The sequence below is a fragment of the Ictidomys tridecemlineatus genome, chromosome 4 (assembly GCF_052094955.1).
Source record: "Ictidomys tridecemlineatus isolate mIctTri1 chromosome 4, mIctTri1.hap1, whole genome shotgun sequence".
NCBI lineage: Eukaryota > Metazoa > Chordata > Mammalia > Rodentia > Sciuridae > Ictidomys > Ictidomys tridecemlineatus.
The window spans coordinates 207,257,235-207,283,671 of NC_135480.1; the positions used below are offsets into that span (position 1 = coordinate 207,257,235).

A 26,437-nucleotide genomic window follows, 5' to 3' on the forward strand; every position below is an offset into this window, starting at 1 on the left:
ACGGAGCAGCGGCTGCGAGACAAGGTTTATTGGCTTCGCTTTCCCAGGGAGCCCAGGGCTCCACCAGCAGGCCCCGTCATGGCGGCATGGAGTGGGCTGGGAGGGGTGGTGCTGGTTTCAAGGAGATCTATGAACTACACCAGAGGGCAGAGGCCAGGAAGAAGGGAGGGACGTGGAAGGGCTGGGGAGTGCCCTCCGCCCCACCCCAGCTGATGCCCGGCGACTCCACAGGATGCAGGACAGGGTGGGATGGGATGCAGGCTCTGGGGGTGTGGGGAGCTGACTGCACAGGCCCCGGGTGAACCCCACCACGGCCGAGGCGGGAGGGAGGAAGAAGAGGAGGGAAACTCGGCGCCCAGCCCAGGGTCTCCACCAACTGCCCCGTCTCTGGAAACTCACGGGCGCTGGAGTAAGAGGGCCAAGGTCCTGCTCCGGCCTGGCTCGGGGCGGCCCAGGCCCTTGAAGGCTTATCTTTGGGGAGGTGCCTGTGCTGAGCGCCCACCCACCCGTGGCTCCAGGGTAGGACCTGGGGAGGGGGAGGCTCCCAGAGGGAAGGGCTCTTGGGTCCTGCTGTCCTCCTGGCAGGACAGCTGTGCTTGGATGGCAGTGGCGTGGGTGTGGGGCAGTGCCCCTGGCGGCCACTGGGCACCGTCTCCCCCAGTGATAGAGAGGGCTAGAGAGGGGGCAAAAGTCCCCGGGAGACCTGGTTGGAGCTTGGAGGGGCATGTGCTCCCACTCAGGAGCAGCGAGCTCTGGCTGGCTGGACCCACGGGGCACCAGCAGGGACTGGGCTTGGGGGGAAGAAGGTGGAGAGGGGGGCAATCTTCCTGGACATGGTGGCTCCTGCTGAGAATCAGAGCTCGAAGGGCTCTCTGCGGCCAGCCTTCCTCAGCAGATGGGGAGACTGAGGCCCATGGGTGGGAAGGCCACCCAGGACTCCTGGTGAGTCGGGGGACCTCTGAGCCCTGGGCCACGGCTCTGCCCACCTCCCTACCCCCCAGGTGTCTGCTTGCTGGCCTGGCCTAGGCTGGGGACCAGCTGTGCAGTGTCCCCTCTCCCTCTGCCTCCCTCTTCACCAGCAGCAGACCAGGGGCCAAGTACGCCAAGAACCTTGCTGCCCTGAGCTCTCCCTTCTGTCCGTCTGCCAGGTGTTTAGGGCAACAGCATATCGCCCCAGCAGGTGCCTGTAGGGGGTGGGGGCAGAAGGAGAGGGAGAGGGGGGAAGAAGGAGACCCGAGTTCAGGGGGCATGGAGTCCCTGTTGTCCCCGGGAGGCCTGTGCTGCGGGGCCCCTGGCATCACAGAGGCCACCCCTTCCTGGCACAGGCAGGAAGACCAGGGCCCCAGGAGGGCATGGCATGGCCCAGGCCACACAGCCAGGGAGCTGAGTTGGGGTTGGAACCATGGCCACCGTCCTGCACCTCCTGGAGGTAGGAGCCTGGCCCTGTGACCAAGAGCCAGGCCCTGCCTTGCTCTGCCATCCCCACCTGCCCTGGCATCGGGCCTCTACCTGAAGCGGCCACACTGGGGGTCACTGAGCCTCATCCCTGCAGAGGGCTTGGGGCTCCTCATGCCTGGGGACCCCTGAGGACAGGGATGTGAGGAAGGCTGGGCTGAGCCCGGGCTTGGGCCTGGGGCCCTGGGGACATGCCATGGGTATTCTGTAGTGGCCTGGAGACCTTGTGTGGCAGAGCTGGGCGCGTGACAGCCGTCACACGTCCGTGCTGACACTGCGGCTCCGGGAGAAGGCCTCGCGCATGGCTGACAGGCGGTTGGGGTTGAGTGCCTGCAGGCCCCCGAAGCCCCCGGCGGGCAGCTCCAGGTCCTCCTGGCTGATGCTCTTATAGGCCACGCGCCCCCCGCCGTTGCGAACAGCCTCGTCCTCGTCCTCAGGCTCTTGCAGGAAGAAGGTTGGTGGCTCGTACTGGGAGCAGCTGCGGCAGAGTGTGCGGGCCTGTGGGGACTTCTGGCGGAAGGAGGTGGAGGCGGCCGGGTACAGCGCGGGCCCGTTGGTCAGCACGAGGTTGCGGTTGGAGTGCAGGGGGGGCAGGTGCGAGTGCACGGCGAAGTCCGGCTCCTCCTCGTCCTCCTCGGACTCGTCCTTCTTACAGCAGTAGTACTGCGGGAGAGGGTGACCGTGCTGCATGCCACCGCACGTGTGCCTACAGGTTGGCCCACGCCAGAGGGTCCCCAGGGTCCAGGGCAGCCCCGCCGGGAGCCCGCCCGCTCACAACCACCTGCCAGTCTTGCTGGGGCCAGCGCTGCGCTCAGCACCTTGCGGTGGCTCACTCCCCTCGTCCAGAAAGCCCCCATCTTCACTTTGCCAATGGAGACGGAGGATGGGGGCTGCAGAGCTGGGGTCCAAGCCCCATCCAGCCCCAGTGTCCAGTTGTGGACACTGCCCTGGGCCACCTCACCCTGCCCAGAAGGCTCCCCACCTCAGGAGGACACAGGGCCTCCGGAGGCATCAAAGCACAGGCAGGCCAGGGAGCATGCAGGGCGGCCCCTCTCGCCTCTGCCCTCCCCCTGGGCAGCTGTGTGCCCCCCGCTCAGTGCCTTGTCCTCTCTGAGCCTTGGCGACAGCCCTGGGTGAGTGAGCAGGGGGCCAAGGACCCTGAGCCTGGCAGGGGGAGTCCTCGCCAGTGCTGTCTGCTGGGCGCCTCCTCTGAGATCTGGCTGTCCCTTCTTGGAGCCTCTTGGGCCTCCCCTGCCCTGGCCCTACCCTGCCCTGGGGGGTACCTGGAGGCGGCAGTAGCACAGAACTGCGATGATGCAGAGCAGAATCACAGTCGCCAAGATGCCCCCGGTGATGACCACAGTCCCGGCTGTCATCCGCCCTCCTCTCCATCAACAGCCTGTGAAAACACCAGCAGCCCCATGGGGTCACCCAGACCTCTGTGCAGAAGGAAAGAACCAGCCAAATGGGAGCAGGTACCCCCGGACGCGCATGTGACAGGTGAGGGCTCAGGGTGGAACAGGGCAGGTGGGAGGAGACGAGCCCCCTGAGGCCTCTCCCTTCCCACCCCAGCCTGTTTCTCGTCTGCAAGAGGCGGGAGCTGCTAGCACAGTTCTGTCAAGATCTTGCGCTCAGCAGTGAGCTGGGCTCCGGGTCCTGTGACCTGTTTCTGAATCATTAACTTTCGGGTGCAACATGATTTCTGGTCATAATCCATTGTTTAACATGATGCTTTTTCATTTAAATATCAATAGTAACAGAATGCTTGGACATCGGACATAAAATCTACCATCTTCAATTTTTTTGGGGGGTGCTGGGTATTGAATCCAGGGGTGCTCTACCACTGAGCTACACCCCAACCCATTTATTTATTTATTTAACTTTTGAGACAGGGTCTTGCTAAGTTGCCCAGGCTGACCTCCGACTTGTGATCCTCCTGCCTCAGCCTCCCCAGTCACTGGGATTACAGGTGTGTTCCACTGAGCCTGGCCACTGTTTTTAATTGTACAATCTAGCACTGTCAAGAAGATTCACTCTTAAGATTTTTTTTTTTTTTATCTTACAAAACTGAAAGCCAATTCCTTTTTGATAGCTAGGCTGTTTACACTGAGAAAAAATATTTTCAATGATGTTTAGGGTAGGGTGGCTCCTGGATCACAGAACCTACTTCAATGCTCTCTTCGGGACATTGTCAGAGGTGGGAATTTGGGCTCAGGGACTTCCTGCCTGAGCCCTGCCGTGGACATGGCCCAGCACATGAATGCGGGGGACAGACTGACCCTGGAGCCCATGCCCCCTCCCATGAGCATCTGCTCACTTTTCAAGGTGTGGGCACGAAGGTTCAGCAACCCCCTCACGAGTTCTGGCCGTCCCCACGCCCTCTCGCGAGCCAGTGGAGTGGCCGGAGTGGCCGACAGACCCCTTCCCCTATTCCCAAGTCTTTTTTCTTTTTTTGGCAGGGGCCGGGTGGCGGGAGTGACTGGAGTTTTGCAAGATCCCAGAGCGAGCCAGTTTACCCAACACTGGCGCCAAACTGACAGACGAGGACTTAGCAAAGCACCCAGCCTGCGTGCTCCAGGGGCTCCGAGATGCCTGCTCCCGGCCGGCTTGTGCCTCAGCACGTGCTGGCCTCCAGGCCAGGCCAGTTCTCACAAGCCCTCCTCCTGCCTCCCTGCGCCACCAGGGAGGAAAGCCACCACCGGCCTGTGCGCTGGGTGCGCGGGGCCTCACCGCCCAGGCGCTCGCTCCTCTGTGGCGCTTGGCTTCTGCCTCGCGGTCAGGCGGCCTCTGCTCCTCTCTGGTCCTGCTGTTGCCTTACCCGGGGGTTCAGAGGCTTGGCCCGGCTTTCCCAGCAGATCGCTCGGGCAGCCTGAGCAGTCCAGACGGCTAGTCCATGGGGACACGCGGAACGGCCACTTCAGATGCGGTCCATTCCCCGGCCGTTCACCCTGGTGCTTCTGAGGGAAGTGCAGAAGAGCCGCCTGCGCGTCCTAGACTGCTGGCCCCGAGCAGCCGTAAGGAAGGGCACAGGGGCCAGTCTCACCTCTAGCCACTTGCAGAACAAGCGGTGACCCTTAGTTCCTGTTTTCAGCGTCATCGTGACGCCACAGACTCGCTGATGCATCTGGATCTGCAGTCACTCCTGGTGTTCAGTGGCCCCCCTGGGACTGTGGGTCTGGAGGCCCCTCTGGCGGCTCCTGGGTTGCTCTGGTGGGACCCCAGGGATGGCCCCACAGGGTGGTTCTCAGACAAGGCTGGGCGGGGTGCCCGCAGTGCCTGGTATTTCCTGCTGGTGCGACTGTAGGGTCGGGTCTGCGCTCGAGGCGCTGAGCCTGGTGGTGTCCGTGGTGGGCACTTTTTCCACTTAGGTCAGCGTACCTGTCCTCTCCTCTGTGATCATCTTCAAAATAACGTGACCAGTAGGTTCACTGACAACGCTTCTGAACCGAGTTTGGGTTTCTATCCTTTTTGTGCCGGCCCCTTTAGGTACGCACAGTCAGGAGACGGTTTCAAACTCACTGGAAAGACCTCAGCTCAGTTCCCCCACCACTCCACACCTGTGTGCCTTTATTTTTCTCTCTTTTTAAAAATTTTAAATGAATTTAATTTTGCTCATTAATCATAGAAAACATTTGGTCCCAAAGTCCACAGTGTGACACCGTGGGCATTCGGTCTTGCTTCTGCCCCTGCCCCTCCCCTGCGCGCCCCCAGAGGTGACAGTCCCACTCAACTCTGGGCTCACCCTCCCATGGCTTCTCCTCACCCGGACCAGGTGCACTCCTTGCCTTTCACATGCAGGGGCTTTTCCTACATTGTCTCTGACCTTCCTCTTCGTCTCCTGCTGTCTTTCCCTGGATGGACAGGGCTGGCCTGGCCTCCTGGCAGCCACCTCATGCCTGGCACATGGAGGAGCCCGCTCCCGGCTGCCCTGTGGGGGCACAAGCACAGGTGCCCACCGCTCCTTTCCCAGGCCTTTGCAGACGCTGGCAGGACAAGCTCCATGTGCACGTCCCTGGAGGGCCTGGGGGATCTGCCAGAGCCGCTGGGATTCGGGTTGATCAACCCTCCTCCAAGAATGCACGAGAATAACCGGCAGGCGAGGTCTGGCTGGGGTGGGGGAGGCCTCGGGGTGCCCCCACTGACTCTAGCCAGGTTTGTGAGGGTCAACACCAGGCAAGGAGGTGCCCGTGGAGGGGGGACACGGACACATACCGACAGAGGGGCTGGCTGGGACACAGGGACCTGGAACCCGGCCCCTTGACAGGAAGACAGCAAGAGAGGATCCAGCCAGACACACAGGCAACTCCAGATACAGGCAGACAGAGCGAGGTGCAGACAGCCTGCTGCAGACAGACTCAAAGCAGCAGAGCCAGGCGGAGACGGACAAACCGCCAGACACACAGGACAGAGACGGAGCCAGGGACCTCACACACTCCTGGGAGCTCTGCCTGGCAGCTCCAGTCCCACACAATTCCCCAGGTGGCTCAGGCCAGCTGGCCAGCTGGCCCTGCTGGGGACATAGGCTGACAGGCAGGATCCAGGGCGGCAGCGGCAGGGCGGGGCCGTCCAGATGACTGGCACCAGCTCTGCAGAGGTGAGCTGAGGCCAAGCAGGCAGGTGCCCTGGCATGGGGTTCAACTGTCCTGCCCTCGCCCCCACTTTGGGTCTCACAGGGATACTGATATGTCCTTGACCTTCCCCTGAGGTTGCAGAAGGGACTCTGGGGAGTCCTCCTCTGTGGTCAGGAGGACAGCCTGAGGAGGAGAGGTCAGCTGCTGGGACGCCGAGGTTACTGGGGAGGAGACTGAGGCCCAGGATACGCAGGGGCCTCCCAGGAGTCCAGCCAAGCCCCAGTGTCCCCTTAGGCCAAGCTGGTCTGCATGCATCGTCCTGGAGAACAGGCCTCTCCTGCAGCTCAGAGCCTCAGCAGTCCTCACTACCTGTGGGGACCACAGGGTCTCGACACAGAGGCCGTGCCTGCCCATCGTCCCGTCTGACACTTTCCAGGCTGGCCCTCCTCTCTGTGGGATGCAAACTGCGGACTGGAGGGATGATGTGACCTGTCAGGCCCCAGCAGCAGGATGAGGAGGCAGAGTGGGTCAGGGCCAGTGGTCATGACCATCCACCTAAGGCAGGGCAGTGCCCTCTGCGGCTCCCTCTCCCTCCTGTCAAGGCCCACGTCTGCACGAATGCCCTGGACCCCATGGCACGCTCATGTGTGGGTCACTGTCTCTGTGACTCTCCTCTCTGCACCCTGCCCCTGGTGCCCAGTTGTACCCTGACTGCTGCCTGCTGCCCATAGCTTACTGGGGCTGGAGTGGACGCGTGCCCCAGGCTGGCTTCTCTTCTGAGAGATGGAACAGGTCCCTGCTGGTCCCAGGACCTGGGCAGACATAAGCGGTCTAGCTGCGGCCAGGGCTGGCATTTTGTGCCATGTGTGTGGACAGCCAGCAGGAACTGGCCCCAGGGGAACAGGACAGAAACAGATGTGGAGAAACCTGTCCTCTGCTGGGGTCCTGACCCAGGTGTGAGCGAGACCCTCCCCTGGGAAGACACAGCTGAGTGGGCTTCTGACATTTGGCCCAGAGCAGCCAGTCATGGCCCTGCTGCCTCCAAGGGGCCTCACTCAACCTGGGGAGGCGAGAGAGAGGGCCTGGGTATGGCTAGCTGTCGTGACGGGCTGAATGCAGTCACTGACCACAGCTGGGGCTCTAGGCCGGGGCCAGGTTCCCCAGGGAGCACGTGCCTGGTAGGCCCCAGGAGCTGGGAGGGGGAGTAAGACGCAAAGATCAGGACTGTGGTGCTGAGGCCCTTGGGACAGGCAGGCAGGGGCTCCAGACAGTGCACTCGAGGGACCCCTACCTGCCGGCCCCGCTCGGCCTCCAGTGGGCTACAAGAACTGGGCACTGGGGACTCTGCACCAGGGCAGGTGCACTGTCAGACAGTGTCTCTCCCTGGGCCTATGTCCTTCCTTGGGTCACTGTGAGAGCTGGCCATGCTCCCAGGCCCGAGATGGTCCCTTGCTCTGCCTGGCCCCTGGGGCCTGAGCTGCGTCTCCTCTGGGCCTGGGTTCCTTCCAGCGGCAGGCAGCCGGGAAGGGTGCCGGCTCAGGCCAGGTGCCCAGGGCTGTCAGCAGCAGCCACTCCAACACCCGGCCTATCCAGCTGGAGCGTCTCCGCCTCGCTCCACAGATACACGCTCAGGGAACAGCAACGCCCGTGGTGGGTGCCAGGTTCCAGGGCCAGGCCCGACACAGACGCACACGCTCCTGGCAGCTCCATTCGTGCCCGGGCCTGACATCATTGCAGTTAACTCCAAACAGTCCCAAGGGTGAAGGTGCCATTGTCCCCTGGCTGTGCCCCTGCCTTCTCTCTGCTCTGGCTGTGCCACCCACTGGGATGCCCTTCCCTCTGACCCCCACTGAAGCCAGGCAAGTGCCGTCCTCCTCCAGAAAGCCTTCCTGGACTTCACTGAGCCTCAGAACTCAAATGCCAGTCCTGGGAGGGACCATGCCCCTCCACGCAATGGGAGAACATAACCCTGAGCTCCCCTCCCCTCCTGCATCCTGCTGCCCGCCTCAATCTTCCAGGCAGGGACTCTGCCCCGCCATGCCCCCCAGGTCTGCGTCCTGCTGGGGCATTCAGCTGGCTGTGGCCTGGGGTCAGAAGCCTCCTTCTGGCCCATGCCCTCATCCACACAGGTAGGCAGTTTTAGCCAATGGACTCCTCCCACTCCAGGACCTCGGTGGCTCAGCCACAGGACACACTTAGAGGGTCATGATGGGAAAGAGTGCCAAGAGGCCGCTGGAGACTGCAGGGGAAGGAAAACAGAGCCTCTGCTGCATGCTGGCCTGGGACACAGCACCCAGGCACCAGTCCTGAGACCAACCAAGCTGCTGCCTGGGAGATGAAGGGAGGGCTTGGGGCCCAGGGCTAGAGACAGAGCATTAGATGCTGGGAAGCTTCCTGGAGGAGGCGGTCCCTGACTGGTCCAGGAAGAGGACTGTCTAGACTGTGCTGGGCCTGCCGTGCGTGCGGGGAACAGCACAGGCCGCCTCGGAGGCAGGTAAGTGCCAGGCGGCCCTGTGACAGCCTGGCAGAGCTGCCACCGCCTGTTTGCAACCCAGCAGCAATTCTGAAGCCGCCTGCTGCCAGCCAGCAATTCAGTGGGGCTCGCTGAACTGTTGCTCTGCCCCCTGGGACCATAAACGATTTTAAAGCTTTATAAACAGCTTTGCTTCCCACCCCTACCCCCACCCCCAGCTTCCACAAGGGCAGGCTGTGAGATGGGCCCTCTGCTCCTCCTCCACCCTGGAGCCTGTGCAGGGGGGCCCTGGTGGGCGACAGTCCCCTTCCAATAGCCCCTGTCTCGTCTGGGCAGCCACCCTGGAGCACCGCCGAGGAGCGGACAGGCTCTGTTGTCTCCACACCAACCATCAGGCGGTGGGGCCGGGCGGGACAGAGGCAGGAAGCACCTGGCAGCAGAGCCAGACCCGCCTCCACCTGCCTCCCCCTGTGCGGCTGCCCTGACTACAGGACACACGCTCTCATGTCCTGCCCTCCTCCCGGCTCTAGTTTTCCGTGTCCCCTCTTGCCCATCTCGCACTTGCCTCAAAGGCCGAGAGGCTGCAGCCTCCGTGGTTTGTTTAATTGTGTCCACCCCAGCCCCTGCAGCAAAGCTTGATGCAGGATCTGTCTCCGGCTCTCCTGAGGTGCCCAGCGCTCTGGTAGGAGCCAAGAAGCCAAGCCTGGCCAGGCCCTGAAGCCCAGGGACTTCCGGTCCTTGGTACCAGAGCTGGGGGCCTGGTGAACATGGCTTCCAGGCTGCAGCGAGCCCGGGACCTGCTGGCTTAACAAGTGTCCTTCCAACCAAGTGACGTTGGGGCCACTCATCACACAAAGCGAGGCTGGGGCAGAGGGGGCTGGCTTTGAGGGGCCAGGACAGGGCGGGGCTGGGAATCCAGCTTGTGTCCTCTGAGGCTCCCCCCAGTGTGGCGTTCTCTGAGGGCTCTGGGGACTGAGATCCTTGCTCCACAAACGCATCCATCTGGTTTCAAAGTGCTCCCGCTACCTGGAAGCCCCAGGGCCCGCCGTTCTGGAGCAGAGCAGAGCGGCCCGCAGAGTTCCTGTCTAGACCTCCTCCACATTTGTTCCTAATTTCACGCTCTGCGGGCTCCTGGATTCCTGCGCTGCGGTAATAAACAGACAGGGAAGTGCAGCAGGGCCGGCTGCCCCAGCTGGGCTCCAAGATGTTATCCAGAGCCGGCCAGGGACGGCCCCACAGAGGGGCACCAGGGGCACCGGGAATGCCTGCCCCCAAGTGCAGTCTGCAGCCCAGCCCAGCCCCTGGAGCTCAGCAGGCCAGGGCCAGGGAGGGCCCAGCCGGGTTCCCAGGGCTCTCGTTCTGTCGGGAACCAAGAAAATGCCCACAGTTGGGGAATCAGTGCATCCAGGCCCAGGACCGGGGTGGGTTGCTCAGGAAACATGTGGTGCCCTGGCGTGCCAGCTTGCTAGTCTGGCTCCCTGAGGGGTCCCAGAAAGAGCACAGCGACCCGGACATTCCATCCATCATCTCTGGTGCTTTCTGGGTGTGCTGAAATTCTCCCTGGGCCCTAGATGAGGCGCCCTGGGGTCAGCCTGAGCGCAGAGCCTCACCCTCAGTTCCCTGCCCTGCCCTGAGCCGGGCCCACAGTGGGTGCTCCGCGTGAGCCTGTGACGGACGGACCGCCTCTGGTGCCCTTGAGCTCCAGGAGAGGGGAGGGAACACCCCTGCAGACCCTGCAGAGCCGGGGGCGGCTCGGGCCTTACTTCAGCAATGGCAGGGCTGGTAAGAACCCTGCCCGTGGCCTCCTGAGCCACCTGCCTCAGGCGCTGGATGTGTCTGATGCCAGGTCCCCTCTGGGGCTTCCCTCAGGTTAATGGCTTTCCCTGGTGGCAGAGGAAATGCCTGTCACAGGTGGGAAGCTGCTGTCTGGGAGGCAGTGTCTCTCAAGCCACTGGATGGAAGGAAACCTTGATCCACATTCTCTGCAAGTACCCTGAGGCCAGAAAGGAGCAGCGACCCAAGGAGTCAGGAAACCCGTGTCCTGCTCTGAGCCCGGAGGCCTGTCGGAACCCAAGCCTGTTCAAAATCCATGTCACAAGGCCACCTCAGGACCTGCCCCTCAGGCCAAGAGCTGAAAAGCCAGAGGAGGCCCAGCACTCCAGCCTGGCTGGTGCTGGGAAGGGGACCGAGTAGGGGGCAGCTGTGGGCTGGAGGAGAGGAGCTGGAGCAGAGGCCATGGTCAGGGGATGCCGGGCCCCAGGGCCATGGCCAGGATCCAGGACCCTGGAGGAGGCAGGTGTCTGTGCAGTTGGCCTGGCAGGGGTCAGAGCCTCTGCAGCAGCTAGAGGAAGGAGGATCCCAGCTGGGGCCCGTCCCACGCTTCCTGACAGGGGTCCAGGTCAGAGGGCAGCAGCCTCCGACTCGCCAGGGCTCACAGGCCCGGGTACGTGCAGCGACCCCAGGCCCACAGTGGGCAGGCCGGTCTGCAGCACAGGTGCAGGGCTGGTGGTGGCTGGGGGCAGAGGAGACCCTGGCTCAGCATGGCCTGGGCAGCACTCTGGGCCTCATGAAGATGAGGTCACTACCCACCATCAGCATGGCTGGAGCTGGCTGCCTATTTGAGGGGGACTGTCCCCGTCACCTGGGAGTCAGCCTGTCTCAAACCTCAGTTCCCACCCAGTCTAGCAAACTCTATGCCCAGGACGGGGCAGCCTGGGCTGTGCCCACAGGTAGGGTGCAGGGGCAAGCTCAGCAGTGGAGGGTCTAGCCTCCTCTCTCCTTGTCCAAAGGGGTGGTCAAGGCCACGGAGAAGGAGCCTTGCCCAGGACACCCATACATCTCCTTAGTGACCCAAGCTGCCTCCAGCCCCCAGGGGATGGGAACCAGAGGGTGGGAGGAGGCCCACAGCAGCATCTGGATGGAGAGCTGCAGCTGTCCCAGAGCCCCCAGGCCTCTCCTGTCCAGCCTTGCGTGTGCCTGTGAGGACAATGGGGTTCAGGCACCCCAGCCTCTGCCCTGGCTGCTTCCAGCACAGTGAGGATGCTCAGGAACGTCCTGGGCCTGACCCTGCCCCCAGGGTCCCCACCCAACTCCTAGTCCCTCTGCTGAGCTTCCCGGCTCACTCAGGCTGGCTCCTCAGGACGGAAAGCCCACCTGTGGCACAGAGCCTCTGCGCAGGATGGCACGGCACCTCCCACAGTGCCCCTCCCTGGGGCAGTCCAGCAGGGTTATGTCAGCCCATTTATAGACAATGAACCCAAAGAAAAGGCACACAGTAGGGGTGGGTGGGCGGGGTGACATGGTGCCTACCCTGGTGTGTTCACACCCTGCTCCCCGTCTGGCTGCCTGAAGCAGGGAAGGACACAGCACAACAGCCTCCTCCCCCCACGTCCTGCAGAAGAGCCCCTAGAGGACAAGGACCTTCTCCAGTCTACAGTTCTCCGCCACCAGGGGTCCGCACAGCGAGCGCACACAGTAGGGGCTACCTCTGTGCTGTTGAATGGGGTTGGGCAAGCAGGGCAGGGCTCTGGGTGTGCAGAGGTGCCAGGTGTGGGAAGGGATCTTGCCCTGTGGCCCCCACGGTCACCTGCCTGCCCCCTAGAGCCTCCTGGGCAGGTGGTGGTGGGGCCACAGCAGGCTCAGTGTTGCAGGCCAGGCCAGGGGGCAGAGGAGCTGCCACATTCAAGAACTCGGCAGTGTGCCAGGAAATGGGTGGGAGGCCAGAGGAGCCCCAGCTCAGCTGCAGATGGGTTGACTTTTCTCCCCCTTAAAAATAGCCATGCACAGAGGTTGAGTTTTTAAAACCCCTTCTGCTGCTGGACTTAAGTGGGGGCTTTTTGGTTTTGTTTTGTCTGGTTTTCGTTTTTGAAGTTTCACTTCCTCTTGTAGGAACAGGAGGGTGCCGGGCAGGGGCCGCAGCACACCAGGTATCAAGCTCGAACCTTCCCAGGCACCTGCGTCGGGGCTGGGAGCATCCTCACACAAAGGCAGGAAACCAAGGCAGAGTCGGGGAGCACAGCCAGGACCCGATCCAGGCCTTAGCCCACCGCCTGGCTCAGCAGCTCGAGTTCAAGTTCAGTGTCCAGCAAGGCCCTCATGATGCAGGCCCCAGGGAGCAGAGCTGCAAGGGCTCGGGGCCTCGGTGGGACTCGCCCTGAGTCCTCCATGGGCAGGTGCAGGCCAAGCTCCCGGCCCCTCAGCCACAGAGCTGCCCAGGGAACAAAGGCTTGGGGTGCCATGAGGCAGTGGGCCCAGTGGGACAGGCCGCCCTCTTGGAGGTCCTCTGCAGAGCTGGCCCACCACCCTGGGCCCACCACCCTGGCCTGAGGGGCATGGCAGACATGAGCAGGTTCCACAGCCCATCCTGAGCCGCTTGATCTCTGGTCCTGTCCCACCTGGGCACCCAGATGGATCAGCCACACCCACCCACACTGCAGCACCAACCAGGGCCTGCTGCCTGTCCCGGCCACAGGAGGCTCCCTCACCAGACACCTAGTGGCTACTACGTGCCTGATGCCGGAGGGACCCTGCCAGCTTGTGTGCTGGGTCCAGGGGGCAGGCGGCAGATGGCAGCGGGTGTCAGCCCTCTCTTATCTTCTCTCTGGGCACGGTCACCGGGTGGCCCACCTCAGCCTCTCTGCCCACGCCACTGTGCACACAAGGCACCTGGACGGCCCTCGTCCTCCCAACCTCCAGTGCCCAGTGGGTGCTGCACAAATTTCCTAAACAGCCCAGGGTCCAGACTCGGCCTCCTTCAGCCCATGGCCATTGTCCACAGACACCCTCAGGGAGCCCCCACCACGGCCCTCCATGTTCCCGCCACCAGAAGGCAGGCTGCAGCGTAGGACTCCAGGCAGCAGGGCGCCACCTCTCACCCATCCCCAGTCACCCCTGAAGCCAAGTCGGCCCAGGTCAGAAACATGTGGGCGGGACCCCAACTCTCCTCCGTGGTGTCCGTGTGACCATGGGCCTCAGTCTCTTCCTCTTTGAGACAAGACATCTATGCCAGCCTCCAGCCAGCCTCCTGCCTCCACTGCTCCATGGAGCCTGGCTGTGTGCTAAGCACTGGGCTGTGCTGGGACAGTGACAGAGGGGGACATGGCCCCTGCCTAGTCGGGGGGCCCAGAGAGCAGCAGGCTGGATGCACACCCCTGGCTCAGACCTTGCCTGCTGCCCATGGCCTGGCAGTACTGGTGCTGATCTGTCCTGTGTGGTGCTCTGGGTAGGCCACACCCATTGCCCCCCAGCACAGGGTGCCATGAGAGCCATCTGCGATGACAAGTGGCCGTGTGGGAAGGGCTCCAGCCCTGAGGGGTCTGCAGAGCTGGGGGCATTTCTATATGTATGATTTCATCTTATTCTTTTAACAAACCCAGACCACCCTGTGGACCATGCTGCTCGTATTTTCCTGTTATCAGCTCATGGAGAGCTGTTTCCAGAACAGCCCTGAGGTTTCCTCCATCCACCTCCTCCAGGGTGTCCCCCACTGCCTCTACTTATTGAGACCCTGACCAGTGATGTCAGGAGGGAGGACAGAGAGCGCTCACGGGACCACAGCTGGGAGGTGTGGCCTGCCAGAGGCCTGAAGGGGGAGGAGGTGAGCTGGGAGAGGAGCGGCTGTGTGAAGGACTGCGGGCAGGCAGGCTGAGGGGCTTCGGGGCCAGAAAGCTTCATTCTAGGAGGGATGGGCCGAGGGGAGCCACCTCCACAGACCCCGGGCCTCATCTCCCAACGCCCTCGACTGCAGCCAGGTGCCCTTCCTCCCAGATCACTCTGTGTTGGTTGTCGGCATGTCTTGGGTGCTGGGCTGCCTGGGCTGCCAGACCACACTCTGGGCACACAGGACCAGACCCCCAGCCCCTGTGCATCTCTCTAGAACCCCTTGGGGCTGTGCCTCTCCAGTCTCCTTGCTGCCTCTCCTCCTGACCCCCAAGGGCCATGGGTCCCTCCCACGGTACTGTCACCCAGCTTCCGACCCAGACCATGTTCCGGAAACAGGCTTCCCCTGACCTCTGCAACCCAGCCTGCCCGTTACTCCCTGGCCCTGGCCACCTTACTATGACGTTCTGGAAGTGGGGTCGCTGGGGACAGGCGCTCTGCTGCTCTGCTGCTCTTGTTTTGTCCCAGTGTCCACTCTCAGTTGACTGGCAGTGCTGGCTGGAGAGTGGGGTCCTGCAGGTCAGAGCTGACTGCGGGGAGGGCACGTGGTGTGGTGATGGGCGCGAGGCCTCAGGTGAGAGGGGCGGTGTGGCTGGAGGAGGGTGCCCTCGCAGGACTCTGGGGGCTGGATGCAGTGAGGGGCAGGGAGTCAGGTGACCTGGGGCTCCTGGCCTTGGCAGCTGCCCAGGGGAGGCACCAGGGGGACAGTGCAAGAGGCGCTGCAGCAGGAGCCCAGGAAGGCTCTGCATCTCCTGGGGATTTCTTACCCTCCGTGTCTCAGCCCAGTGACGACAGTGAAGGAGTTGCCAGAACCTGCCTCATCATCAGGAGGACCAGCCCTCGTTACAGAGAAGAGCCACAAACCACAGAGGTCCAGCCACAATGGAGTAAGAGCGACAGCTTTCTGACCCACCTGAAGGACTGTCTGTCCAGGACAAGACTGAAACGATGGCATTCAAAGCCCTGGACATCAGATGATGGAGGAAAGTGACTTTCAAGACAGGAGAAGAAGCCAAGGGGGCCCTCTGATCATCTAGTGTCCTGCCTGGTCAGTGCCTGGTCAGCTGACAGAGGAATCGGCGGGAGCTGCATCTCTCTGAGTTGAGGGCAGAGGGCTGGGAGCCCAAGGAGGCCAGAGCAGCCAGAGCTTCAGGACACAGCACTGCAGAGGAGAGCCCAGAGCCGGCAGAGGCCCTGCAGCGGTCAGCTGAGGACAGCTTAGCACACGAGAGCGGAACCACCTGTGGCCCGAGGGAGAGAACCACTTGAGGGGGCTTTAGGGAGCAGCGCCTGAAGCTCAGGCAGGTCCAGAAACAGCTCCCATCCCATCGGACAGGAAGGCCTCTTGGACAGGTAGCACCCGGAAGGGAGACTGGGAGGGTTTTGACTAAAAACTGCTCTGGTCCTGCCCAACAAGGCTTAAAAAGCCAGACCTGAAAAGATCAAGCATTTCCCAACGACCTAACTGCATCACAGAACAGAGCTCACAAATGCATAAGGGAATAAAGTACCCAGCACCCCACATGGTAAAATTCACAACATCTGGCGTCCAGCGAAAAGTTCCTCAAATGCAAAGAAGAAGGAGAAAAAAAACCAAAAAACAAATTCCAGTGACGAGAAAAACCAGTCCCTGAAACTAGCCCAGAAATGGCCCAAGAATGGATTAGGATACAAGACCATTAAATAGCTACTGTCTGTAGCACTAGGGGAAGCACCAGGGGGGAAACAGCGTGAACTGGAAATGTAAGTGACACGAAAGAGACTAACCTCCAAAAGATGAAAACTCAGCCTGGTTAAGATGTGGAATCCATCAAGGGGTCCACATCAGGTTGGACATTACCGGAGGCTCGGCCCGCAGACTTGCAGACTTGCAATAGAAACCACCCAGGTGAAGCAGAGAGGGAAAGGAGACAGAAGAAACCAAACAGTGAATGGACGGCCTCAGTGAGACACGGGAGACGTCAAATGGCCTGAGCCGATGGGTGCAATTACGATCCCCAGGAAAATGATCAGAGGAAACATTGGCTGGACAATTTCCAGATGGGACAATGACTCTGAAGCCACAAGGCCAAAAGGCTCAAGAAACCACCAACGTGAAGAAAACAACCAGGAACAATATAACCAAAGCCCTCGAAACCAGCAATAAAGAGAAAACCAAATGCAGACGCCCTGCAGGGGGAAAGCAAGCGTGACCGCAGACTTCTCACCGGGCAGTGGGAACCAGGAGGCGGTGGGTGACCTCTGCGAGTGTCAAGAGATAAGAGGCACCGCCCACCCGACATTTCCACCTGGAAAAAACGAAGCCGAACAAAACCCTTTCCAACGTGAAGTGGAAATTGCCGAAGTCTGGCTTGGCACAAATCAGGAGCCACTTGTCAAAAAGAAACTAACTTTATTTTTAGAACTACAAACGCCAAACAAAACAGCTCCAGGGAAAAACCCTCAGAGCCCAACTGCCACCACCGGCTTCCACAAGCCTCTCCTCACACCAACCTCACCACCTCCCACCATCCTCCTGCTCTTGAGGCCGATTGGCTGGGTCGCGTGGGCGGAGCCAAAGAAGTCCCCCAATGAGCAGCTCCGTGGAGGAGCCAATCAGCTAGATGTTGCTGGGGCTGCTGTGAGCCAATCATCAGCTGGCAGTCTGAAGGGCAGGGAAACAGCCCAATGAACATCACCGCAGAGGAGCCAATCAGCTGGATGTTGCTGGGGCCACTGTGAGCCAATCATCAGCTGGCAGTCTGAAGCTTGCTGGCAGCTGGAAGTTTGCTGGGGCCCCTTTGGCTGTGGCTCTCAACAGAAATAAAGGGTGGCATCAGCACCGCCTCCCCTGCCAGGGTCCAGGGCCCCACAGCTCAGCTCCTTTCCCGCTGTTTGGGACCTGTCGGAGGCAGATTCTTATTTTCTCCCGAGGTTTGGGTCCCTGCTGGCCTAACCTGGGCAGGTGATGGCATCCAGGAACCAGGCTCAGGATTCTTGAGCTCCAGAGCTCACAAAAATCCAGCTGAGTGGCCTGCCTGGGAGCCCCATGGGAAGCACTCTCTTCTGGTGGGGCCGGGTGACGTCTGTCCTGTCCTGGGGGAGGCCCAGTGTGAGGGACAGCAGCTCCACAGAGTGTCTTCACACTGGGGACCCCCACCTTGCAAGTGCAGGCCCTCAGAGCAAGCAGGGAGACATGGGGATGGGTACAGGGCAAGCCATGTGCACAGTGACCTCGTTCTGCCACCACACAGGTCACCACAGGAGTGTGAAAGCAAAAGTCAATGTACTTAACAACCCGGAATGCATGGAGGTCACAGGCAGTCTCCAAGGCTCTGTGTGCTGAACGAGGTGCAGGGTCTCCGTGCCCCAGGTGGCCCACGTGAGCATGGCTGGGCTCTGACATGCATGCAAACCGCCACGTTCACAGCACTGAACACGGGCAGGATGCATAAAGCAGGGGCCATGTGAGCGAAAGCCAGCTGCTCACAGAGCCGGTGGTCAGAGGAGCGGGACACCACAGCGGTGAGTTGGCAGCACGGGTGCCGCCCCTGGGAGGGGCAGACGCCTCTTGAAGCCTGAGTCGTGCCTCTGCTGAGTGAGGATCTGGCCGGTGTAGGAAGCAGGGTTGCTCCTTCCTGCCCACCTGCTGCAGAGGGCACGGGTGTGTGTGTCTCATCGAAGGTGAATGAAGAACAGGACAGGGACAAGGACCAAGCAGCCAGGATCCCACAGAGCCTGGAGGCCTGTCCAGCAGCCAAAGGGAGGGTGTGGGCTGCTGCTACCTGTCCCTGCTTTGGCACTTCCCTTCAAAGTGCAGGTGGGCACTCAGCACATGTGGCCCAACCTGGAGCCCGCCTGTTCCCTGATCCGAGCCCGTATCTGATCGCCCCCTGTGGAGCTTGAGAGGGGGCGTGTGGTGGGCACTGCTGGGTGGGTGGGACCAGAGGGCAGGAGGACCATGGGCAGCCAGAGGACGCAGGAGCGTGTGCGGGAGGTCTGAGGGGTGTTGTCACGGATGCCCAGAATCATCAAGGAAAGTTCTAGAGTCTTAGGAGGTCATGACATGTGCACAGCAGATGCCCCGAATCTGAGAACCCCAAATCCCTTTCTTTGGGGTATGGAGGGACTTTGGAAGTTACCCAGTTTAATCACAAGTGCACAAACAACTGCAGAGGCTTCCTCCCCACTGAAGCAAGGACCCGCCAGAGCTTGTCTACAAAGCGTGTCCAGCTCCTGATGGGGTCCGGACTTCTGCTTCCCCAAAGGTCACTCCAAGTGCCCTCTCAAGTGAAAGGCAGGAGATCGATGAGGAGGGCTTCAGCGGCTACCCTCTTAGCTGGGGCAGCGGAGCCCTGAGCACCCACCACCCTGTGTCCCTCACCTCCCTCACTCCTTCATTTGTCCATTCATCCCAGGGTGTGCTAAATGAGGGGTGGGGCTCTCCTGGCCCTGGCGCAGGGTCTCCGTGCCCCAGGTGGCCCACGTGAGCATGGCTCAGCTCTGACCTGCAAACCGCCACGTTCACCTCTGCCTGGACCCAGAGGCTGGAGGTGCTGCTGGCCCTCTCTCAGCCTCTGGGCCTCTCCATGGGGCTGAGCTGGCTACTCTGCTGTAACTTCCGTGGACGGTGTGGCCACCTGAGCCAGGCCTGGTGGCCGAGGCCTCCTGGAGGAATTCTGTTCTCACGTCAACTTTCTCTTTTAAAGAGTGGGCTCCGCTGCTCTTAAGCGAGCGTGGGTGTGTTGAGAGGGCCTGTCTTACAGAGTGGAGACCCTGGTCAGCACTGTCACTGCACAGCTGACCTGGGCCGGCCTGGGAGGCCTGCAGCCCTGCAGAACTGCCTTCTGGCAGCTGAGGACCCTGCCACGGGGCGGTGGGGGGGGAGGCGCTGGTGACAGACCCTGCTGGACGCCCTCTGAGCCCCTCCTTCCCAGTGGGTGTTCTGCTAGTTTGGGGTATTTTGAGGGAAGGTCCTGATGGGAACAGATGCCATTTCTGGCTCTAAATATGGGAATCAGTCCAGGGGGGCCACGCAGAGGACCCTGCACTACAGGCTGGCTCTCCCAACTGCAGGAACAGCCCTGCTGCCCAGCAAGTGTGGACCAAGTGCCCCTGGTGAGCAGACACCGTGCAGGTGGTGTGCCCAGGGGTGGACAGGGTCAGCGGTCTCCCCATGGAGAAGACTGACAGGGAGGAACCCCAGAGCCAACTGTTGGTGCCTGGGATGGTGTCACAGGGCCACTGGGAGGTGGCAGGACAGGGGTGTGTCCCTGAGAGGCTGATGAAGGAGCAGAGACCTGGCACTGGCCAGGCCAGGTCCTCAGGCAGTGGGTAGCAGGAGGGAGGGCCCTCAGGGAAGAAGGTCTCGGAGCATACAGAAGCCAGTCGGCACACAGGAACACAGCAGGGGAGGGCAGGGGAGGGCAGGGGAGTGGGGTCTGTCCCAGTGGGGCTCCTGGGCCCCTCCAGGGGTCTGGGTACAGCTAGGACTGGGTGGGCTGTAAGCGAGGAGCCTCGGCCAAGCCTGACACAGGGCCATTCCGCAGGCCCCACCTGACTGTAGGCAGAGACCCCAGACCCCACCATCAGGTCCCATTTGTCCGGGGCCGTCCTGGTGTCTGGGATCTTCAATGGTGACTGGAGGGGGAAAAGCACGCAGCAGAGAGGTTAAATCAACTCACCAGCAGGGAAGAGCCAGGTCCTGGCTGCAGTGAGCACTGGCTCCCTGCCCCTCCCCCACGCCTCTGCTTCTCCCCCTCCCCCTCCTCCTGTCCCTCCCCCACTCCCTCCCCCTCTCCTGATCAATGAAGAACCAGGCAGGCGGAAAGTGATGGCAGAACAGCGTTAAACGACCCCAGAAAAAAAAAAAAAAAAAAAAAAAAAACGACCCCAGAAGTGATACCCAGATGCTGGGTTTTAAGACGACCCTGGAGAAGCCTGTTTGGGGACCAGAGCGACTCTCACGAGGGAGGCTCCCAAAGGTAAAATCTAGTTTGAATTCCATAAGTGGGTTCACACGGAGACAGGAGGCCCAGGGGAGCCCCAAGGCGGGCTGACCGCAAGGCAGGGAAACTAGGATTTTTAAGCAAACTAGAGTTTTTCCTCCACTGCCTCCCCTCAAGCTGGATTTGGATCATTAGATCCCAGAATCCCCCTCTCAAAGCAGTGGCCGGCTTTGACCTGCTCAGAGCCGGAGGTGGTTGCCGGCCCTGGTGGGCCCTCCTGAAAGTCCTTGGGGTCTGCCCAGCTTCGGAGCTGGGCCGTGAACAGGAGCCTCGAGGGGGCACTTGCCTTTGAAATGGAAAAATGAACATCTTTATTTTGCCTTAGGAAAGTTCCCTAATGCACCACGTGGGCCGGCGTCTGCCAACGCCAAGGAGAGGAATTGGGAAACACGGTGTAAACACGCCATCTCCAGCCTGCAAGGTGAGGCCTCGCGGGCAGGGAGCTCCTGGGGCCCTGCAGGCCGCCGCCCCCACCCGCCCCCGGCAGCCTCGTGCCCACTTCAGGCCACTGTATACTCCAAGCAAAACACTGAGAGCCAGCGCTAGGGGATGCATGGCAGGCACCGCACAGGGCTGGCAGCTGGAGAGCCCAGGGAGCAAGGAGGGCGCGGGGCCTCAGCCACCCAGGAGGCCAGCGCACTGAGGCCGGGGCAGGAGTGAGGCCTCAGCCCTCGTCCTCTTAAAGGGTCCAAAGCAACAAGATGAAGGGGAAGCAGCTTCCACTAAGGGAGCAGGGAAATTCAGGGGCATCTTTAGCAGGCCACCGTCACCAGATGGTCTCCCCTGCCTCCAGTGACGGCAGGCATGCCCCTGCTCTCTGCCACACCTGCGCCCTCACTCCGTACTCTCCTTGCAGCTAAGTTCTGCCTCCAGGGAGCCTTCCCAGACTGCTCCAGCCCAGGGCTACCTTCCCCAGATCTGGGACACCTGCCTCCTGTACCCAGGTTACTGTCCATGGAGAACTGTCCTGCACCGTGTCTAATCCTACTCCCAGTGCACCCCCAAATCAAGTCTACATAAGCCCAAGCTGTGCACAGCCTGCAGGACCATTGCTGATCCAGCCAGGGAAGGCCATGAGGAGGGTGAGCAGTTCAGTCAGGGCACTCGCTGAGCATGCATAGACAGGGGGCAGAAAGGAGGGGGCAGAGGACAAGGGGGAGGTCTGGACCTCAGCCAGGGGCTAGGGCCTTTGACTTTGTAGACAATGACCCCAAAGAAGCAGGATGGCTTCATTTCTCTCTTCGGCAGGCGGATATCGCGTTTATTAAAATGGCACGGTGTAGGTTAAACTGAATGTGAGTTAGATAAACACTAACGTGGCATAAAAGGTGAAGTCACCTATTAGGAAAATGGACAGCTTTCTGTTGTAGCGACCTGTGTGTTTTCTAGAACCAGGGGCACATGGAGTCCCCCAGGAGAGTGGAAGGGGCTGGGCGCCTGCACCCTCCACCTTCCCTGGATGCTGATGCCGCTGGTCCTGGTTCTCAGGCCACAGATTTGTGGTTGTAAGTTACATGTAACAAAACAAAAGAGTGGACTCTTCCCCATGGGTCCCAGATGCAGGCCCAGCAGACAGGCAAGGCCAACCCGGGACTGCCTGAGGGGTCGTCTTTGCCTGTGGAAACCTTGGACCTGGCTGGGAAGCACCAAGATGCAGGTGGCAATGGCTCTACTCATTCACGACCTCATAGCCAGGGAGCCAGTGCCATCTCACGGTGGGCACTGCCTGCTTGTGAGGGGCAGCCCTGTGGCCAGTCTGCCCAAGGCCACCTTCTGGCACCACCATGGCTTCCCCGGGTACACCTGGCCTGGAAGAGGTTTCACTAGTGCTTAGCAGTGAGGGTCCCCCCTGTCCCCAGCACATCAAATGATACATCCTCCCACGTGGATATAACTGTTGGCATTTTATGAATAAAGAATCTGGGCCCAGAGAGGTGAAGTAACTTTAACAGGGACTCACAGCTTGGACACAGACAGCTCTGGTCAGGCCTAAAGGCTATGCTCTTATAGCATGGCCACACTGCCAACTCGGTAGCCAGGGAATGTGACAGATGTGGCTGCAGCCCTGGGAGCTGGGTTTGTACTGGGACCAATGTCCAGTCCCTGGTCAGCCAGCTCCTAGTCCTCCCTACTGGCCCAGCCCTCTGGGAGAGCTGAGCACATGGTCACAGGTGACTGGCTGCCACTACCTAGGACCACCTTCATCGAGGACAGGTAGCAGTATCCTGCCAGGGCAGGATGTATGGCCTGGTGCTACGCTGGTCCTGAAGGACAGTCCTCCTCCAGGTGCCCGCATACCCAGGCTCCTCACTGCTTACGTGCAGCCCACCCAGTGTCCAGACCTGGCTCAGTCTCCAGCTTAGCCTCTGCTTAGAGTTTTATGGAAGTGATGCCTGTCCTGTCCTGGCCATCTGCCCACTGCCCCAACATACATCCGCATCCCTGAATGTGCCCAGCACCTGACTGCCTCTGGCCACCCTGGTCCAGGCCTCCTCTGCTCCCCTGCTGGATGTACAAGCAGCTTCCTCCCAGGGTCCCCTGCCTCTTGCCTCCCCCTCCAAGTCACCCTCCATGCTGCAGCCACAGAGTGTCCTCTAAAGACCAGTTCTGACCCTAACCCCAGGTGTGGACTTTATAAAGCCCTCCTCTGAGCAGGGCTTATGGGCCTGGTCTGTCTGACTCCTGTCCCCCTCTAGCCCCACTGACACGACCCCTGGGAAGCGGGGACCCAGGAGCCATGTGTGGCCCAGGAGCACAGGGCCCAGGACCCCTCAGCCAGGAAGCCACAAGCTGGGCTCTGACCCAGACCTGGTCTGAGTTCTGGGTTCTTGCCACAGCCCACCTCTCCCCAGGCAGCAGGAGCAGCCCCTCATAGGCCTTCCTGACCCCAGCAAGGGGCCTGGACCAAGGCCTGGGGGTGGAGAGGATTCGACAGCTTGAACCCAATGAGGGGACCTAGTTCCCATGGGACAAAGAGCTCTGACAGCAGACTTCACCCTGCAGCTGGCACCTCCGTGTCCAAGGGGAAGGAGAGGGACTAGCAAGGGTGGGAGGCTCCAGCCTCATCAAAGCCCTCTGGAGCAATCCCTAGGGGCTGAGAGCAAGAAAGACCAGCACAGACTGGCTGCCGCCTGCTCAGGTGGGCTCCACAGCCTCGCCCAGTTCACAGGTGCCCAGGTGCCCACCCTGTGTGCGTGGGGAGGCAGAAGCACCCCTCTGCAGATGAGGCCCCAAGTGACTCACCCCAGACACGGCCTGGAGCCCACCCTCTCCACCACACACCACAGTGTCCTGACGCACGGGTTGGGGCTTTGCTGCTTTGGAATGGGAGGTGGCAGCAGAGTGGCAGCTAAGAGGAGGACAGGAGGGGCCAGCTGCCACTCTGCTTCCCCTTCTGCCCAGAGAGTTTTGAGCTGGACGCGACTGACTGGGATGTGGTCGATCTCCCCTCCGAGAGCTGTAATTACTCCTCTCTGGATCCCACTGCCCTGGCTCTGTAGGTCAGCCCATGTGGTGGGACCGGAGGCACACAGCAGCCAGGGGCCCGGCCACAAAGCCTCACCCCAAACCAGCCCTGGCAACCTAGAGCTGGCCCTGAGTGTGCAAGAAGGGGGTGAGAGGAGGTGGGGCTGGCAGGGACTCAGGTTGGCCTGAGGTGTCCAAACCGCTCCTCACTCCCTCACCACCAGGACAACAAGGGAATGGGCTGTAGCTGCCCGGGCCTTGCCCACTCCATCCAGGGCTACAAGGAACAGAGCCGTGGAGGCCTCCAGGGGACAGAGGGTGATCTATCCCCTCCTAGCACAGATGGGGGCTAGGTCTAGAAGAGCGTTACTGGTCCAAGGTCACCCAGAAAGGCGACTCTTCTGCCGGTGCCCACCCTTCCCTGGTACCCTTGCCCATGCTGCCTGACTGCATGGGCACCAGCAGTGGGTGTCTGGGGCTCCCTCCCCACCTGCTGGAGAGGTGGGGCAGGAAGCAGCACTTCCCTGCGCTGTGTTCGCCGTGTTCCTCGCAGCTTACGTGCTCTGAGACCAGCGAGGTGAGGTTTGCAGAGCTCCCCACTCCCTCCCCAGGCCCCGGGGCACTGAGGCTGGGACGGCCTGTGGGTCCTCCCCAGGCCACAGCCTGCAGGAGCCTTTCCAAGCTTGCCAAGTGAGTCCAGATGAGCCAGCCTCCCAAGAAACCCAGGGGACAGGGCCCAAAACCTGGGCAGAGACGTGCTGTTGTGTTTCTCCCCAGCATCACGCAGACGCGCAACGCGATGCCCGCCAAGGCGGAAAGAGGAAGGGAAGCTCAGGCTGGCTGCGCCTGGCTGTAGCTGTGACGAACTTTCCCCAGCTCCAGCAGAGCTACCGGTACTTCACAGGCGGTGCAGAGTTCATGCCCCCCTCCCCACAGCCCAGAGGGGTCTGGTCACCAGAGCCTTGGTCACCGGGGCCCTGTTGACAATTCTAGTTCAAGGGAAGGGGGAAGACCGTGTGTGTGTGCGTTCTGAGCAAGGCTGAACTTCTCAGGAGCTGGAAGTTCCCACTGTCCCTGGAAGCCCCCCAGGAGCCTGGCTGGCATGGCAGAGGGCAGTGCACAGAGAAGCCTGGTGCTGTTCCTCCACTCTCCTGAACTCTGGCCTCCTGGTGTGGGGCACGGGAGGCATGCAGGGGCTCGGGCTTCCAGGACAGTCCCTTTGGCCTGGAGAAAGGTCCATAAGGGTGACTCTGGAGTTCTTTGTCTCAGAGCCACAGATGCACACTGGCAGGACCACACCTGCCCACCGTCCTGGCCTGGGTGGGACACGGCACTGAGCCTGTGGAGATGAAGGAGCTGGGGGGGGGGTGGCGATGAAGCTGCTCTTGGATTTTTTTTTGTGCTTAGAATTTTTTCATTCCTGACTGAGAAAATGCAAATGTCAGTCTGGTACCCCTGCTTCTGTCCCCACTACTTAAGCTGAGGTTTCACACAGACAAACATGGGCATGAAGTGGTGCCCGAGGCAGGTTTTGAGTTCAGCTCCACCACTCACTGTGTGACCTTGGGCAAGGGACCAAACTTCTCCGGGCCTCAGTTTCTTCATCTGTCAAATGGGACCTATGACCCTATCTCAGGGGTGCCGGGCAGGTCAAGTGCCCAGTGTGGTGCCTGCCTGACAGATGGTAAGTGTCAGGAATGGAAAAGGTCTCAGGTCCTGGCAGCAGAGAACCGGGGCAGGTTTCCAAGCAGCTCTTTGGCAAACTTTCCCTCCCCACCCCCCTACCCCAGGCCACTGTTGGAGGGAAATGAAGCTTCCCTTCCCACAGTGGTCTCCCAGCCTCTCCCTTAGGGTTCCATGCCCAGCGCAGTTCACTTTGAAGGTGGACCATGATGGGACAGGAGGTGCTGGCCCCATATCTGCGTGGGACAGGGGTTCTGGAGGCAAGGTGGCTGGGGCAGACTGCAGTGGGCGAGTTGGGCACTGAGCTGGGGCTTCCCAGCCTGCGACGTCTGCTCCCACACCCTCTGACCCGCGCGCCCGCTCGGCCCTTACCTTGAACCATGGGAACGGCGCTGCCCGGCCGAGGACTTGGGCGCACGTGACGGGGCGGCCGGGCGGGCGTCTGTTCCGGGCAGGGCGCAGCTAGGAGCGGCGACTGGAGCCCAGGCCACGTCTGCGGCGCCTGCTGGGACCCGGCGGGCGAGGCGGGCGCCGAGAGGCCCCAGAAGGACCCCGGAAGGCGACTGCGTGGCCAGGAGGGAGTCCCTGCCAGCTGCGCGTTGCGGCCGCGGCTCCGGACGCCGGGGCTGGATCCCTGCAAGCGGCACGCGCGGCTCCAGCCCAGTCCGGGGCGCGGGGCGCGCGCTGGCGGGGAGGGCGCGCGCACGAGCCGGGAGGGGAGCGCGCGCCGCAGCCCCGCGCACCGTCGGCGGGGGCTGCCGGGAGCGGCCCGGGAGCTGTCCCCGGTGCTGACGGCTAGCCCGCGGTCTTGGGGCTGCGCGATCTCCCGCGGGGCCTGGGCGCCCTGGGCCCGCCCGCGCCCTGCGGGGGCCCCCTCTGCTTCTCGCCTGCGGTTTCCCTGGCGCTCGGTTCCCACGGTTCCCACGGCTCAGGGCTCCCAGTCGGCAGCTGCTGCCTATGGACAGTGCAGCCTGGGGCAAGTTCCTGGTCCTCGGTGCTGGGGTTAACAGTAGGGCCTTTAAGGATGGTCTGATAGTGAAATTCGGAGACATCAAGAGGCACAGCACATCTAAAGTGCTTAGTACGTTCTCGCCCTTGTTACTCGTTCAGTTCTCTGGGTGAGCCACACACAGGGATGGAGGCAG

General features: G+C 61.5%; 1 protein-coding gene across 3 annotated transcripts; it reads right to left on the bottom strand.

Moving 5' to 3' along the window:
- Positions 1-13: 13 nt before the first annotated feature.
- Fam163b (family with sequence similarity 163 member B) lies at positions 14-25,994 on the bottom strand. Of its 3 annotated transcripts, XM_021734372.3 has the most exons (4): positions 25,665-25,994; positions 15,925-16,024; positions 2,739-2,854; positions 14-2,118 (listed from the first exon to the last, which is right to left on the bottom strand). In XM_021734372.3, exons 3-4 carry the CDS (start codon positions 2,829-2,831, stop codon positions 1,711-1,713), a joined length of 501 nt encoding a protein of 166 aa, XP_021590047.1. In that variant the 5' UTR covers positions 2,832-2,854; positions 15,925-16,024; positions 25,665-25,994; the 3' UTR covers positions 14-1,710. The 3 variants fall into 3 exon arrangements, with proteins under 3 accessions (XP_021590047.1, XP_077904722.1, XP_005337011.1); XM_078048596.1 differs by lacking the exon at positions 15,925-16,024 and having other exon boundaries at positions 2,739-2,894; XM_005336954.4 differs by lacking the exon at positions 15,925-16,024 and having other exon boundaries at positions 25,665-25,993.
- Positions 25,995-26,437: the final 443 nt, after the last annotated feature.

Coding starts and splice junctions, on each gene's coding strand:
- Fam163b (XM_078048596.1), bottom strand. CDS start 2,831: ATGACAGCCGGGACTGTGGTCATCACCGGGGGCATCTTGGCGACTGTG. Junction 2,119..2,738: donor TGTGCTACTGCCGCCTCCAG/GTACCCCCCAGG, acceptor CCTCTCCCGCAG/TACTACTGCTGTAAGAAGGA.